The sequence below is a fragment of the Abrus precatorius genome, unplaced genomic scaffold, assembly GCF_003935025.1.
Source record: "Abrus precatorius isolate BTA unplaced genomic scaffold, Abrus_2018 Scaffold4, whole genome shotgun sequence".
In the NCBI taxonomy this organism is placed as follows: Eukaryota; Viridiplantae; Streptophyta; class Magnoliopsida; order Fabales; family Fabaceae; genus Abrus; species Abrus precatorius.
The window spans coordinates 21,770,183-21,786,727 of NW_020874384.1; the positions used below are offsets into that span (position 1 = coordinate 21,770,183).

A 16,545-nucleotide genomic window follows, 5' to 3' on the forward strand; every position below is an offset into this window, starting at 1 on the left:
CGGAACAGAGCGTATGCCCAATGCTTCAGAATCAACTGATATGATACATTCAGCCGCTGCGTCGGGAAGAGTGTCCTAAGCCTTTTGCTTCTTCCACTGATTCTCTTTGCGATTATTAGCGTTCTCATCATCAGTGTGTTATTCATTATTCAGGAGTGCGTGATTTGTTCAGACCCACTCTGCTCTTTTTAGCTTTCACAGATATTATTATTTATTCTCAGCATTCATTATTCCCCAAACACATGCTATGTAATTGGATCGCAGCAAATATCTGCTCCAGTAAGCCTGGTATTTGCTTACAATTTTGTCTTCGTTAATGAGATTTTGTAATGGAAATACATCGTTTCAAATAAACCCTAAACGCTAATCATAAATATTGCTTCCAACATTTTCATTCTAATATTTTGAATGTTGGTCATGTATTTTTGAGTCGTGTTCTAATTCAAAAAATTTTATTTCTCTGTATCTTTAATATATTTGTAAAAAAATTAAAATTATTTTTTAAATCATCACTATTATTATTATTATTATTTTAATTTATTTTTATAATTACAAAATTGACTATCTTAAAAAAATAACATTAAAATATAAATTAATATTTCTTGATTTTAAACTCGTGTAACACATCTATAATATTTCATGTGATTCGTGTTATACAAATATCACTTTCAATATATTTATCATAAAGTGTGACCTCCAATATTAAAAATCACATGTAAAACAGTGGCACGTGTCCACGTATAAATCTTAGAAGAAGAAAAAATCGAACATAGCTAGAAAAATGTACAGGCAGTTGGTATGCGAACAATCTGTACCTAATAAATTCTCAACTCTTACACGTAATTACGACTGTCGCAACAAACCTGACCATTAGTTGGAGCACTAATGCGTTAAAATTCATTTTTGGAATTCATGAATGCTTTCAATGTTGAAATTGATTTTTAAAATAACTATCTATACACTAAAGTTGACTACTGATGTAAAGTTTTTTTTTTTTCATCAATTTATAATGATGCTCCATTTGAAGAGACAATGTTGTCAAATTTAGAGTATTTATCTCATTTTTGAAAAATCAGTGAGAGTTTCGAATATGCTACTTGACTCTATTTCATCGATTCTTTAAAGTTGATTTAAAATATTTTAAAAATAAATTAAACTAAATATATATTATTTTAAAAAATATTAATTATACTTATTCACGTTTTCAAAATATTGTATTGAATATTTCATAAACTATATTAGATTAAAATGTAGTTCTAATATCTGACGGTTTGAATGGAATGAAGAGGTTAAGTCTTGTTATAAGTGTATTTAAAACGTTGATTAAAAAATTAATAAATACATGTAATTTAAGGTGTTTAGGCGGATAGAGAGCGACTACCTAACCTAACGCGGTTCCTCACGTTTTCCCTCCCATATGAATGATTTATTAAATTATTTATGCCGTCTATCTCGTTTCAATTGATATTCCAATGCCTTCATTTCAGCAATTATAAAAAATAGTTTAGGTTTAACTATTAAATATCCTAGACACTGCACACATATATTTATAAAATATTAAAAATAATAAAACTTACTTAATTGATATATAATTATTTTAATGATAATAAGTATAAAGAAATATTTATTTATTTTTTAAAATATAAATATTAAAATAATAAAAAATATAATGAAATTTTAATTGGGTTGATTTTATCTTTTTATTTAATTTAAAATAAATATATTTGTTGTTAGATATTTTATAAGTAGTGTATTTATTTTATTTTTTTATGACTTTCGCTCTTTTTACTCATCTTTGATATATATCAACGTTATGTTATATTTAAACTCATCTGTGAATGACGATTTAAAGATGTTTTATTATACTTTCAATGTGAAGTAAAATAATTCAGTTAAGGTCTTACTCATAAAAAAAGTATTGAATTTAACAAATTAATCTGGATGTCTTATTGCTGGTAAATTATTAATCAATTAAAGATATGATAAGTTAAAATTGTAAATATTTTTGTTTGAATAGTTGTTTAGAATGTTTGGATTGGGAATCCGAATCGGAAATATTAAAAATGTTAGATAAAATTTGAAAGATTGGTGGACATAAGGAAACAAGAGGATCTCTTATTTATGTGATGTAAAACATTCCTTTTACAACAGTGCGAGTGAGAGAAAGTGGAATATTTTTGTAACACAAAATAAAAAAGAATGTGGTTTGTAATGGTAATAAGATGTAAGAAAAGGACAGAGGAACGGAGGGGAAGACGTGTGTCGTGGAAGGAATGGATGTGATGGGTTGATCATAATTGAGAATGAGATTGGAGAAAGAAAAGCTGCAGAGAAACAGAGTTAGAGATTAGAGTTTAGAGTTTAGAGTTTAGAGTTTAGAGAGAGAGAGAGAGAGAGAGAGAATGAGCGGCGGAGGTGGAGAAGAGGGGGACACACTTGAGTTCACTCCAACGTGGGTAGTGGCTGCCGTTTGCACAGTCATTGTCGCCATTTCCCTCGCCGCAGAGCGTTTCCTTCATTATGGCGGAAAGTTTCTCAAAGCGAAGGACCAAAAACCGCTCTACGAAGCTCTTCAGAAGATCAAAGAGGGTATTTCCAGATTTCAAATTTCAAATTTCAAATTCCTAATTCTCTTTTCTATCACATCTTTCTCACACCGCCTTCGCTGGGTGCCAGAGCTCATGCTCCTCGGTTTCATTTCTCTGCTTTTGACGGTTTCGCAAAGCGGCATTACCAAAATCTGCGTTCCGCCCGATTTGATGCGTCACATGCTACCCTGCAGCCTCCACGACGCGCCTGAGCGCCAACTCTCACATCTTCACAAACTTAACCCTTTCCCTGGAACTGCCAGACGACTTCTCGCTGGCGCTGGGGCCCACACTGAAACCGAAAATGGAACTGAAACTCAAACTGGTTTCTGCGCAAGCAAGGTTTCTTAGATCGCATCCAATTACTCTATCATATGCTTCCTAAATAATTGTTGTAATTTTTATTTTCGATTTTCAGAACAAGGTGCCTTTACTATCGGTCGAAGCACTGCATCACCTCCACATCTTCATTTTTGTCCTAGCTGTCGTTCATGTCACCTTTTCCGTCCTCACCGTTGTTTTTGGAGGCGCTAGAGTGAGAACCCCCCCTCTATTCTGTCATCAACTCAACTAACTCTTCTCTATTCATAATATCATATCCCTCTCATTCCATAGATACGTCAGTGGAAACACTGGGAAGATTCGATTGCAAAACAGAACTACGAAACAGACCGAGGTAAATAAATTTATTTCATATATTATTTTTATACTCTCTTCTCTCTATCTTCAATTATTTTATTATTGTGGTAGTGGGGTTATTAAACCTAATATGCTTTTCAAACCGATGCAATGTTACTTTATGCATGCGCGGGGTAATTTTATCATGGGCGAACCATCAAACCGTTGATTTTTTTTCTTTCCAGATTATCGATTTATTTCCTCGCATCTACTTAATTGCCCATTGGTTTAATGCAGTTCTGAAACCAAAGGTGACTCACGTTCACCAGCACGATTTTATCAGAGATCGTTTTGCTGGTTTTGGCAAAGACTCTGCTTTAGCTGGTTGGTTGGTAAGTTAATTACAAGTTTTTCATGGTTTGAAACTTTGAATAAATGGAATATTTACTCTTTTCTTGATAAAGCCCCTCTGCTGCATCTTTTCATTTAAAGATGAGATACACTGGTGTTATCTTTAGATCCGTAACATTACAAACTTTATGTAGTGCACCTGGACAAATGCTATGTTTCTTTGCTATCCCAGCTGATTGTCTGTGCGCAGTATTGTTTCCTGTCAACCCATGTATTTCCAACTCTTAAATGGAATTTCTGTGCTCCTTGGATGATATTACAAGAAATGCTCCAACCTTATCAATGGTTTTCTATAATTTGGTTGTCTTTAGATCTTGGTTTTAGTTTTTTTTTTTTTAATATTTTTTCCTTTATGTATGATCACGTCTATGTTGTTTGTTTTTTCATGATTTCATTTTCAAATCAACAAGATTTTCTAAAAACTTGTATATCCTCGTTGTAGACTGTAGACCACACAACAAATTAGTAATTTAGAAATTCAAAACTGAATGTGTTTGTGATGTTTTTGTTTGCTTTATAGTTATTTCTCCTAATCTTAATTTTCCCTTTCAGCTGTCCTTTTTCAAGCAATTTTATGGATCCGTGACAAAATCAGATTATGTGACATTACGATATGGTTTCATTATGGTAAAGCTCTAGTGTGCCATATTTGTTGTCAAATAATCTCTCAGCTCACTATTGGGCGGTGGCTTTCATGTATGAATCATAAATATTATCTTTTTTGTTGTAGACCCACTGCAGGTCAAATCCAAAGTTTAATTTTCACAAGTACATGATTCGTGCCCTCGAAGATGATTTCAAGCAAGTTGTTGGTATAAGGTTAGTGCTTCTGTATTATTGCTTTTATGCATATCACACATATTCACCATTTAATTGCCAAGAAATTTTATTGCTGTTCATTTGTAAAGTTATAGATTCTTTGTAATAACAATTGTATTTTGTGGTTGCAGTTGGTATCTTTGGGTCTTCGTGGTCATCTTCCTGCTGCTTAATATCAATGGTATGCTATAAAACATAAAGTTATGATTTATGCTAAAATGTATATTGTATGTCAATCATTTAATTGGCTCTGCCATAGCTGTTGCTTCTTTGTTGTGTCAAAACTTGTATCTAGAACCTGTTTTGTGTTTCTGCATATACCTTATGGTCTTGTTTATGGATGCAGGAGTCTTATATTGATCTCTTTGTCTGTTTTGTGATGAAGTTAATTTAAATAACACTTTCTGCTCTAAAAAAGGAGACAAGCTTAAGATGGTTTTTTAATGATTTGGTGATGAATTTCAACCATGACAGTTAGCGATATAGTGTCCAATATACTTTTGCCTATATACAGTAGCTGATCTGATTGCTTGTTTTGCTTTTGATAATTACTGAGTAACATTACTTTGAATCCCACTATTAAGATGTCTTCTTAACTCTTCCAGGTTGGCATACATATTTCTGGATTGCTTTTATTCCTGTCATTGTAAGTAACCTGAGTAAAATCCTCCCCCCCCCCCCTCTTTTTTTTGTGTACACGTTTTGGCTGTGCATTCATTTTACCAGGCCTGCATACCCTTCATGTCTTAATTTATTCACGGGATAGGAAAAATGCGAACAATGTTGCATGAAGTTTCTTAATCAACTCAAGGAAGTGTATTGTTCAAAACTGTTGATTCTATTAACCTGATGTCATACCTTGGTTTCTGTTGCATGGGGATTGCTTCAACAATATCCGCAAAATTCCTGTTACAGTAGTATAAAATCATATCTTTTACTTAGTAAAATTAAGCTAGAAAAGTTATCGTGTCAATTTTTTCCTATCATTAGTTTGTAGCATTTGAATAAAGGGCCATTTTATTTCAGTGGTTAGTTTTTTTCTCCTGGACAGGACATTTTGAGAGGCTTATAAAATGTTCCCATGTTTGTTTCAAGACTTGGAAAAAGTTTGCTACTTAAAACTTATTTCGAGGCATATTTTTAGGATCATTCCCAGCAAATCATACCCATAGACGGAGGTAGATATGGTTTATTTCCATGGGAATGATTCATGTCTTACAAAATGGGTAATTGAATTGTGGGAGCGAAGCAGGAAATATTTATTTATTTTCAAGGATATGCTTGTCTCATTGATTGTAGCAAAATATTCTTGGGAGTGTGTTTTTAAGCCGAAAGAATACCAAATGTAGGTTGGATTGATTTTCAGGAATACCATTACTAGGAATATTATTCCTGGGGATCTTACTCCTAGAAATGTAAAATTCTCTCTTAAACAAACACCCTCTGGAGAATGATATTTATTATTCATTATCTTGCAATTTCTTTTATTTTTTCATTTTTCAAATTATTATTATTATTATAGAAGAGTCACATATTTATGGTGGTGGCGTTCTTTACTCATTCATGCCATTTTGTTTTTTTCTTCTTAACCCTGTATGGCTGTATGCATAGGCATGCATGTCTCCATGCAAGTTGATGTATTAGCTGGCTTTGTGTTTGAAAAGTCCTTTCTTTTTTGTTGTCCCTGCTGCACCTTGTATCTCCCACTTCTGTAGTTTCATAGTTTCTGGTTTGCATTCTTTCAGCTTTTGCTTGCTGTAGGCACTAAGCTGGAGCATGTAATAACCCAACTAGCTCATGAAGTAGCAGAAAAGCATGCAGCCATAGAAGGTGATTTAGTTGTTAAGCCATCAGATGATCACTTTTGGTTTCATCGGCCCCGTGTTGTGCTCTTCTTAATTCACTTTATCCTTTTCCAAAATGCTTTTGAGATAGCATTTTTTTTCTGGATATGGGTAAGCACATTCTTTTGAAGCATAAATTGAGATATTCTTTTCCAATTTTTTTATTTCTTATTCTTCTTTTTTTCATTTTTCTTTTTAGTTTATGAAACATGGGTTGGGGTTGGGGGCAATTTTACGTAGTTGTATTGAATATAATATATCTGCTTGTGTTCTCAGGTTACATATGGATTTGACTCATGTATAATGGGACAAGTTCGTTACATTGTTCCAAGGCTCATTATTGGGTAACTGTTACTCGTGCATTATGAGTCCTTTCTTTCTTTGTGCATTTTGAACTATTAAGCTCCTTGACACAAAAAAAGAAAAAAAAAACACTATGAAGCTCAGTCTATTTCTTCTTTCTTTCTCACTTTTTTTTTTTTGCTTCTCTGTGTTGGGGTAATAGGGCATTTATTCAGGTACTATGTAGCTACAGCACCTTGCCACTCTATGCCATTGTTACGCAGGTACGTGTGTGCATAGCTATTCAAACTGAAATGCAGATTAATTTTCATAATTTCAATTACCTCTATGCGTTGACTTTCTTTATTTTCGTACTGTAGATGGGAACTCACTTTAAGAGGGCAATATTTAACGAGCATTTGCAACAAAACATTGTTGGTTGGGCACAAAAGGCAAAGAAGAGGAAAGGACTAAAAGCTGATGGCCAGCCTGGCCAAGGAAGTTCTCATGAGAGTTCTAGTGCAGGAATCCAGCTTGAGTCAATTCTCCCAAGGAGGGCATCTGCGCCAGGAGTCAGTACTTCTGTCCCCAAAGATGACGGTACCAATTGAGTGTGTCTATCCTGGTGAAGTCAAGATCAACGCAATGGGACTCCATTATGGGATGTGGGAGGGGGGCCTTTTACAGTTTTATTTTGTAGGTTATATTTGAAAATGTTGTTTTCTTTGTCTTGTTTTCTTTGCTACCGTAGTGCGGCATTGTAGGACATGTTTGACTTTGTGTAGGCGTTGATGCTAGCAATGCTATTTTTATTTCTACAATCCTAATATCTGTGATCATCGCCATCTTACTCCACACTTGCCCTCAGGCTGTCACGTCCTTCTTTTGGTTGATGAAGTTCAAAGACAGACTGATGGGGAAGGAAGATATCACTTCTGATATCCCACAGCCACAGGTACGTGAAATGAATGAGTAATAATCCGACAAAAGAGAAGGTTTGGGTCTTTAAATGGGGGAAACTAAAATGTACTATAAGAAATAGTATGTGCATACTGATAAGAAAAATGCGTCTATAAAACATAATTCCTAATCACATCATCTGTGACCAATTCCATTTAACCATACAATACTTTCGTAAATAATTCCATAATATTTATGTATGTACAGAAAGTGAATTATCAGACGTTAATTAACATTTCTTTGTTGCTGCGGAAATACAAAGACTTAAAACGAACTTCAAACGTCAGCGAATTCCGGAAAATTTCGCTGACTTTTTATTTAGGTTTAACTGTATTTTTATTTCACATATCTTATTTTATGTATAATTTTGATTCTTCGATTTTAATTCCTTTTATTTAATTTTTGTAATTTTAAATTATTTATATTAATTTTTTACTTTATTTTTTATTTAATAATTAATTAAAATATCATAATAAAAATATCTAATATTTAGATAAAGATAAACTATAGCTTTACATAAATTATTTATGATACTTATTATATTTTTATTAATTATTGAATTAAATGTTTTCGATAAATTTATTTAAACAAATAAGAAATTATAAGACTTAAATAAATAAATTAAAATTGCACGTTGAATAAAATATAGAGATAAAAATATATTTAAATTTTTTATTTATTATATTGATTAAATTTTAAAATATCAATCGTGAATTGGCCACTTTGAATATATAATTTATAAGATCTCTTTTCTTTTTTTTTAAGAAAAATATTTTTTAAAATTGAGTCTTAACTGATCAAAAATATTAATAAAAAAGTTTAATTAAAATATACATTAAAAAATATGATGGTAAAACATAATAGTATCTTTTATTAAAAAATCACGTTTTATTTCTTTTTAATCAATATTTTTAGACACCTGTTAACATTGATCTTAATTTCGTAATAAATTTTTTGAAATACTAATTAAAAATAAAAATATTTTTGTATAAAAATTATATCATCCATATATTTTCACATTAATCTTCAATAATCAATACTAGATCATCCTAATTTTGAATAAAAATTTATTATGAAACAATATTATGACGGCGATATTGAAGAAGTTATAAGAGTGACAGGCGATTTTGATATCTATTTCTTGGCATAAAAAAAAAAGGGAAAGAGCGACGGTGAACGAGGAAGCAGGAGAAGAAAGGGGTTTACCTGAAGCAGGAGAAGAAAGGGGTTTACCTAATACAAGAGTGTGAGTGAGGGAGTCGATCGAGAGAGTGAAAGCAAGGCATGACGATCCATTCGATAGTGATACAGAAGCTGCTGAGCACCAATGCACAGGTGGGTCGTAGAGTTGCAGCGCATCATTTCAAGATTTACACCTATGGCTTCCGCAACAAAATGGCCATTATCGATTCTGACAAGACCCTGATTTGCATGCGCAGTGCCTGCAACTTCATGGCTTCACTGGCCCGCCAAAACGGCCGTTTCATGTTCATCAACACCAATCCTCTTTTCGACGAGATCTTCGACCTCATGACCAAGAAGGTCGGTTCCTACGGCCCCTCCACCAACGCTCTCTGGCGCACCGGTGGCTTCTTGACGAACAGTTACAGTCCCAAGAAGTTCCGTTCTCGCAACAAAAAGCTCGTCTTTGGCCCCACTCAGCCTCCCGACTGCATTGTCATCTTTGACACTCAGAGGAAGTCTTCCGTCATCAACGAAGCTTTCAAGCTTCAAATTCCTGTTGTTGCTTTGGTCGACTCTGCCATGCCAATCGATTGTTATAAGCGCATTGCTTATCCTGTTCCCGCCAATGATTCTGTCCAGTTCGTTTATTTGTTCTGCAATTTGATTACCAAAACCTTGCTTCTGGAGAAGAAGAAAGCCGCTGTTGCTAATCCCGAAATTGAAACTCGGTATCTCGTCTTTCCTCATTCTCATTTCAATCTTATGTCGTTTCGTGGTTGAATTTAATTGGTTCTTGAATGATTGCTTGGCATGCCATTAACCTTCAAAAGAGAAGAAGCTCTACAAATTGAACAACGCAAGGGCAAGAGTGATTTGGCTAAGGTCGGCATAACCGTTTTCCCCTATGTTAATTTAACACCCTTACCCGAAGGTAAACAGTGATTCCAGATCCTATGTGCCCTCTGTTTTGTCTACTGTTGAGCTGAGCATTTTTCACGTTCAAAGCAGATATAGAAGAAACCAAGAAGCTTTTGGACAAGCTCGTTGTTTTGAAGTTCAATGGTGTCCCAGGAAGAAATATGGGTTTGGAAGGCCCTAAGTAAGCATTCATCCAACCCCTCAAATTTAGTCTCCATTCATCCATGTTTTTGTGCAGAATTTCCTAGATAAAGGCACTTCCGTGTCGAGTCTAAACTGGACCTTCTGTTTTGGAGGGTTTAACGATTTCTTTACACATTATTGCATTTTTATCCCGTTTGTGCTGCTGCTGTTTTCTACCCTTCTTTACTCTCTTTTAGAAATAGTTAAAATATTAGAAAGGTTATTCAAAACTTCACACTTGATAAGTTGACGCTGATAAAATATTTCTGCTCTCGTGCAGGTCTGCAATTGAGATTAGTGATGGACTGACATTTCTGGACTTGATTATTAACCAGATTGAGGTGAGCCATTTGGACTTAATAGACAACTAATGGTAATCACACTTAATTGTATGAGTTTACTCCTATGCAAATTGTTGATTTATTCCTTGGTCCCACCACAATTTTTTTATGAATGATCCAGATTGTGCACATACCTCACATGGTATCTGCAATTCTTATTTCCCTTAATATATAGTTGACCTTGGCTGATTCTTTTTGGTTCTCACTGTTTTATGATTGTAATTTTTGTAGACCCTCAACTCCAGGTATGGTTGCAGGGTTCCATTGCTTCTTTTGAACAAAGATGACACTCATGATAGTATTGTAAAGGTAAAACTCCATTCCAATTTCCATATGTGATTGTTTGACTTCTGCTATTATTGAAATCTTCATCTTCATCTTCCCTAGGTTTTGGAAAAGCATTCAAAATCAAGCGTTGAAGTACACACTTTAAAGCAGGTTTGCATTTGTTTCATATTTTGGATGAATTGATATTCATTTGTGATTTCTTGTTATCAAAACATCATAATCTTTACAGGGTGAAAGTCTGGGGTTGAAATCATCCGGTGGACATTACAACAAAGAGGAAGTGTATGTCATCCTCCAAATATTTGTCTATTAAATTAAAATCTAGATGTTTATTTGGCTGTTAGTAAAGTGATCTAAAGTATCAGTACTGATTGATTGTTTGGTATTCTTATGGACATTTTGAAAATATTGAGATTAGCATAATCTCTAACTTGGTTTTCCTAGTATTTGATACAAATGACAGATAGCTAGTTTATTGGATGGCTTATAAATTGTTGTTCTTTATATAGAAATGAGGGAGTCTTAGTATCGTATTACTTTGAAGCACTTAGAGTTTTATACTTTAATTTTAACAAAAAATCAATGGCAAATAATTAATAGCTATAAATAAAGATGTCTAAATCATAAGTAGTCAGACATTGAATTACAAAATTGATTAAATAAGTGTTCAAAATCTATCATCGCTGATAAATGAAGCAATTGACAGCTTTTGCATTTCATTTTATTAAATAATGCACATTAGCTTGCATGATTAATATTTCATTATTTTAAACTAACCTTCTAGTTTTTTGTGTGAAGGCATCCATTTGACGATGTTGATACATTCTGTTCACTAATGACTGATGGAACCCTTGATTTATTATTGTCACAGGTAGGTATAAATTTTTTATGCAGTTGAGCTTTCTTCTTGTTGTAATCCTTTAAAAGCGAGAGTTGGTCACTTGAAATATACGACTGTAGCAACACAAGACTACAATTAAACATGGTGATATATGTGCATGTGTGGGATTTGCTCATATTTGTTCGTGCATTTTTTTACTGAGTTTTTCATATTATTTTTTCAGGGTAAAGAGTATATCCTTGTGATGAAATCAGAAAATGTGGCTACAATCATTGATCCAAGTATCCTTCTTATAGTTTTAATCATTAATGAGAATATTGTTTGAAGTAATTACTTCCTAACCTAGCATTAAGATTATATTGATTTTTGTCAACCTTGACTGCATATTGTAGACATACTAAATCATTTGATGACAAATGATATTGAATACTGTATGGAGGTACACAGAATTATTTTCATCTATCATGTGAAATCCTGTCGGTTCTCTTTTTAGGGTATATATATGTTTACTGTTTCATGTTTTTTTTTCTCAGGTGACACCTAGCCATTCGTGTAATTTAATCTTAACTCCAATGAATTTTAAGGTATATTTATTATTTTCCTTCACCGTTTTTTGACTCCCTTCACTCTCTTTAATATTTGTGCCAGACTTGTAACCTGCTAAATCAGCTGGTCTTTAATATTTGCTATAGCATTATCACGTGGCACCAGATACAATTATATATTGTAATTTCTTGAATTCAGAAAATTTAAGATATACACTGAAAACTGCCATGCTAACAAAAGAGTTTATTGAAAGTTAAAATTTTCATTATCATTGGAGATACTATAGTGAAACACATTTTATCATTTTTTTTATTTGACCTCCTTTTATCTTGTCTGGGATAGTCTAGGATGTTCAGGACTTGGGACCTAGTAACTCTTGTCAAATGCTGATAAGATGATGGGGTAGTTTGGTAATAAACTGTCTAAATGTACTACAAGTCTACGACATATAAAATATGAACACGGCTTGGGTTAAACACAATATGTTTTGTAATCTATGCAGCTTCAGGAGATTGCTCAAAATCAAGATAAACATGTAAGTTATAATTTATTTTTTCAGTTTTCACAAGTTGCATTTCATATATTTGTATTATTTTGTTTAGTGGGATAGTTTGGAAGTTTACCGAGGGTTGGTGACAAGATTCCTGAGAATATTATAACAATCTAATTTTTCTCTTATGTTTTTGTTTCTGTTTCCTGATTGATATGTTGAAGTTGAAGGGCAATTTCAAACTCATTGATACAACAAACATGTGAGTGAATTGCTGCTTTTTCTTCATTTTTCCACTGAAATTTACCAAATGTGCTAAATCTCACATGCCGTACTTTGTATAGGTGGGTTAATTTAAGAGCCATTAAGAAGCTTGGAGACACTGAAGAATTAAAGCACAAAAAATCCTCAGTTTTGAAGGTGTCATCCCCTAGCTGTGATTAGTTCATTACTCTACTGTTATCTTATTTAAGAATGAAATGAATGGGTTAGTGCTTCCAGAAAAATGACTATGGTCAAACTCTTCTACAAGACGCAGCAGGTGGATGAGCGATATCGTATATTGATAATTGTTTATGCTTCTTTGGTGTACTTGTGCTTCTGTTTTATGCTTGTGCTTAAGTATAAAGTAGGGTCATGCCTTCAACTTTGAGATGATAGTGATTGCAGCCTGAGTTTTGAATAATTTAATTACAACCCTAACTAATTAATAGGAATTCAGATCTAGTTTCTGTAGTAAATTTCTATATTGGAGTATTTTTCTATAATGAACATGTAGTTAAAATTTTGTGGGATAGTATGAATTATCTAAGTCTTTCATGGCATAAAAGGTCATTCCTTAAAGAGGTAGATACTTTATCAGTATATTTCAAAAAAGAAATCTTCTCATTGATAAGGCAATCGTGGGTAGAAAAAACTGCAGGCAAAATTTGTTGGGGCTACACGCTCATAACATATCTTATACCTCTAAAGGTAGATACACGCCTGAAGATTTCTTTTATGAATTATCTAAGTCTTTCATGGCATAAAAGGTCATTCCTTAAAGAGGTAGATACTTTATCAGTATATTTCATAAAAGAAATCTTCTCATTGATAAAGCAATCGTGGGTAGAAAAAACTGCAGGCAAAATTTGTTGGGGCTACACGCTCATAACATATCTTATACCTCTAAAGGTGAAGCCACGTAGGTTCAATTGTTTGTTAAAAGGATTTTCATAACTTGGGTATGTGAATAGTGACTACTAGTAATAAATGTCAGTTGTGTTGTTAAAGACATTTTGTGCCACTAGTGTCATGAAATCTAATAACCTCTAAATTATAATGCTTTATTTGTGTATTTGCAAGCTTAATTATTAAATATTGAGTGGGGTGCCAATGGCCTTGTATCCTTGTAAAACAAAATCAAGAGAGAAGAAACCATTGACTGGTATAGCTGATGCTTGTTTCTTCTAGATATAGGTTAGTAATTGCTGTTTTTAATGTATTATCTCCTTTGTTTGTATTGCAGTTATTTGAGAAAGTGATTGGAGTCTCTGTGCCTGAAACACGTTTTCTTCCCTTGGATGCAACATCAGATTTACTAATTCTACAGGTGGCACTGACTGTACATGCAAATTTTACCGTACAACATACTGTGATTTACACGACTAACTTTTCCTTTCACCAATTATGTATTCTTGCAGTCAGATCTATACACTTGTAGAGAAGGTGTTCTAACCCGGAATCCAGCTAGAAGCAACCCTTCAAATCCTATGATAGACTTGGGACCTGAATTTGAAAAGGTGAAAATTTACTGATTTAGGGCCAGTTTGTTTCAGCTTTTGAAATAAGTGATTTTTAGAATACATAAAAGTGATTTGTTTTAACAGATTTTACAAAATTTAGAAGCTACTTTTGTTTGGTTACAATTATAATAAGTGCTTTTTTGTTTTAGGGAGTAGTTACAATTTCAACTTTTTTCCTAGAAGCTATTCAAAACAGCATCTCTAAAAAGCCCTAAAGTCAGGTTATTTTCAGCTTCTGATTTTTTCATAATCTTAACCAAATAATCTAAAAACCTGAAAAGTGACTATTTCAAAAAAACTGAATTTTTCATGAAAAATATCTTAAACAAACAGGCTCTTATTGTCATACCCCTGTCTAGTTATCCTGTTCTTATGAAGTGTTTATATATTTCATTCTTAGGTTGGTGACTTCCAAAGTCGCTTCAAATCCATTCCAAGCATCAGTGGGCTGGTTAGTTTGATGGTGAGAGGTGATGTGTGGTTTGGAGCTGATATTACTTTAAAGGTATAATACTAATAGATGTTCCTTTTTCCTGTTAGTCATGTGTGCATCTTTAGTTCAACTTATTTTAGAGAATTAATTGCTTGCTTTTTCATGCTTTGTGAGAGTTTTTGAAAATTAATTGATTATTTCTCCAAAATTTAATCCCAACCAAGCAATAATGTGGCTTATTGAATAATTGCTCTGCATTCCTTTTAATTATCTACGCACTAAACTACAGACTATGCTCGAAGATAAAAAAATATTATGTTAACATATTAGCATGCCTCATCTCTCTCTGTCTTTCCCCCACCCCCTTCCTTTTTCTCTTTGAAAATGAGATGTATGGTGTGCAGAGGAACTCGTCTTAAGCTATAGGAACGCTATGCTGATGGATTCTGATCTTGCCACATTTATGGTTGAATTTCAACACCATTAAAGATTAAAAAAAAAGCTCTAAAATAATTAGAACATGGGTGTTTTTGATATCGGAGAAAACTCCAAACCATAGCCCAATATTAAAGGCCTAAGTAGGTACAAAGTATGGACTTACCACTAAGTAAAATGGGGCTGAGATCTGTATGAAAACCATTGGAAAACCCACATTCAAGTGATATAAGGAGTTGTGGAAGAATTAAGCTCTTCTCTTAAGTGTTTAGATGATAGAATTATCTCCAGCGACAGATCTTTGTTATGAAAATTTTATAATAGTACAATACTTAATAGCAAAGAGGAACAATTTTGTATTTCTATTCAAATACAAATTATCCTGAACTAGTAGAAAAATGAATGGGAAGTCATAGCAATACATGCAGACAGACATATATAGAATTTTCAAAATATTTTGAAGTGGGGGTGGAGAGTTGATTATTAGAAGAGATAATTTAGCAGTTTATAAAGTAGACGGCTATCTCATTATGTGTGAAGTTACAGCAGGAAAACCTGGAGATAATTCTAATCTCATGTTCCACAGCAATACTCAAAGCTTTGTTATTTTTTGTATTTTTATATGGAGTGAAATATTGATATTAGGCCAACTGGGAGTTCAAATCTCATTACAATTAATTGTAAGCGTTCAAATTCAAAGAACTGCTAGTAATTTATTATAAATTATGTATGAACTTCTATATGAGAGACTGGTGTGATAAGATTTTCCTGATCTTTTACACTTTTTATCAGGGGCAAGTGACTATTGCGGCAAAGCCTGGCTTGAAATTGGAAATTCCAGATGGCGTCGTAATTGAAAATAAGGTACAACAGTAGTTTCAATATAAGGCTTAGACATTGGAAATTCCATATGGAGTCGTTTTCCATTTTTTTTAAACTTCTGATATTTTTCCGACAATGTCTTTTTGCTGCTTTACAGGAGATCAACGATCCTGCAGATATCTTAGGATGAGTGGCTCGTGGAAGCTGCTGGGATCTGTTTCTAGTCAATAATTGTGTCTACTTATTTATTTCATTTTGTAACATTTTGTATCTTATAGGGCAAGGCACAAGGAATAGGAATAGCATCGGTCTTTTGCCTTGATGCTATCATACTCACCAATTTTTTATTTTACCAATGAGTTGGGGCATACAGAGCGGACTTTGTTTCCTAGATAGTTGAAGGCATATTTTTTCTGCCTTTTTACTCTTCTAATTTGCTTTGCAGATTCATTTTGTCATTAACTATTATTGGACCGTCTATACCAAGCAGTTTCTATGCAACGAATTTAAATTTTAAAACTTTCTTGTCATTAAATTTAAAAACTTTAGACTGGTGGAATGGTGAATGGTCAGCAGGTGGAGGAAATAAAATAAATAAATTAAATATTAAGAACATGTTTGTTTGTATTTTTTTTTAAAAATTAAAATAAAAAATATATACTTATCTTTTGAGATAAACGAAAATGTTCTAAATTTCTGCGTTTGAAACTATCAATTCAGTTGAAATCATAAAGAATGGAAGTGATTTAATTTAGCT

General features: G+C 33.1%; 2 protein-coding genes across 6 annotated transcripts; both read left to right on the forward strand.

Annotated features, from left to right (window-relative positions):
- The first annotated feature begins 2,237 nt into the window (after positions 1-2,237).
- Positions 2,238-7,415, forward strand: LOC113864499 (MLO-like protein 1). 2 transcript variants are annotated; one of them, XM_027498275.1, is made up of 13 exons: positions 2,238-2,589; positions 2,677-2,930; positions 3,007-3,123; positions 3,204-3,264; positions 3,504-3,598; positions 4,170-4,244; positions 4,348-4,436; positions 4,568-4,617; positions 5,042-5,082; positions 6,182-6,391; positions 6,557-6,624; positions 6,786-6,846; positions 6,943-7,415. In XM_027498275.1, exons 1-13 carry the CDS (start codon positions 2,403-2,405, stop codon positions 7,171-7,173), a joined length of 1,539 nt encoding a protein of 512 aa, XP_027354076.1. In that variant the 5' UTR covers positions 2,238-2,402; the 3' UTR covers positions 7,174-7,415. The 2 variants fall into 2 exon arrangements, with proteins under 2 accessions (XP_027354076.1, XP_027354077.1); XM_027498276.1 differs by lacking the exon at positions 2,677-2,930 and having other exon boundaries at positions 2,386-2,589; positions 6,943-7,394.
- A 1,243-nt stretch (positions 7,416-8,658) lies between these two features.
- LOC113864693 (UTP--glucose-1-phosphate uridylyltransferase-like) lies at positions 8,659-16,303 on the forward strand. 4 transcript variants are annotated; one of them, XM_027498711.1, is made up of 20 exons: positions 8,737-8,857; positions 8,962-9,435; positions 9,538-9,638; positions 9,716-9,806; positions 10,089-10,149; positions 10,381-10,458; positions 10,537-10,587; positions 10,667-10,719; positions 11,236-11,308; positions 11,502-11,559; positions 11,671-11,717; positions 11,812-11,862; positions 12,327-12,359; positions 12,539-12,576; positions 12,659-12,734; positions 13,822-13,905; positions 13,997-14,095; positions 14,499-14,603; positions 15,759-15,830; positions 15,946-16,303. In XM_027498711.1, exons 1-20 carry the CDS (start codon positions 8,850-8,852, stop codon positions 15,976-15,978), a joined length of 1,686 nt encoding a protein of 561 aa, XP_027354512.1. In that variant the 5' UTR covers positions 8,737-8,849; the 3' UTR covers positions 15,979-16,303. The 4 variants fall into 4 exon arrangements, with proteins under 4 accessions (XP_027354508.1, XP_027354509.1, XP_027354511.1 ...); XM_027498707.1 differs by having other exon boundaries at positions 8,659-9,435; XM_027498708.1 differs by having other exon boundaries at positions 8,681-9,435; positions 9,716-9,803; positions 10,086-10,149; positions 15,946-16,270.
- Positions 16,304-16,545: the final 242 nt, after the last annotated feature.

Excerpts from the sequence above, each read along its gene's own strand:
- LOC113864499 (XM_027498275.1), top strand. The coding sequence starts at position 2,403 with ATGAGCGGCGGAGGTGGAGAAGAGGGGGACACACTTGAGTTCACTCCA. Across the intron at positions 3,124-3,203 it reads TTGTTTTTGGAGGCGCTAGA|ATACGTCAGTGGAAACACTG; the intron begins GTGAGAACCCCC and ends CTCATTCCATAG. Across the intron at positions 6,392-6,556 it reads CATTTTTTTTCTGGATATGG|GTTACATATGGATTTGACTC; the intron begins GTAAGCACATTC and ends TTGTGTTCTCAG.
- LOC113864693 (XM_027498707.1), top strand. The coding sequence starts at position 8,807 with ATGACGATCCATTCGATAGTGATACAGAAGCTGCTGAGCACCAATGCA. Across the intron at positions 12,577-12,658 it reads CTCATTGATACAACAAACAT|GTGGGTTAATTTAAGAGCCA; the intron begins GTGAGTGAATTG and ends TACTTTGTATAG. Across the intron at positions 13,906-13,996 it reads CAGATTTACTAATTCTACAG|TCAGATCTATACACTTGTAG; the intron begins GTGGCACTGACT and ends GTATTCTTGCAG.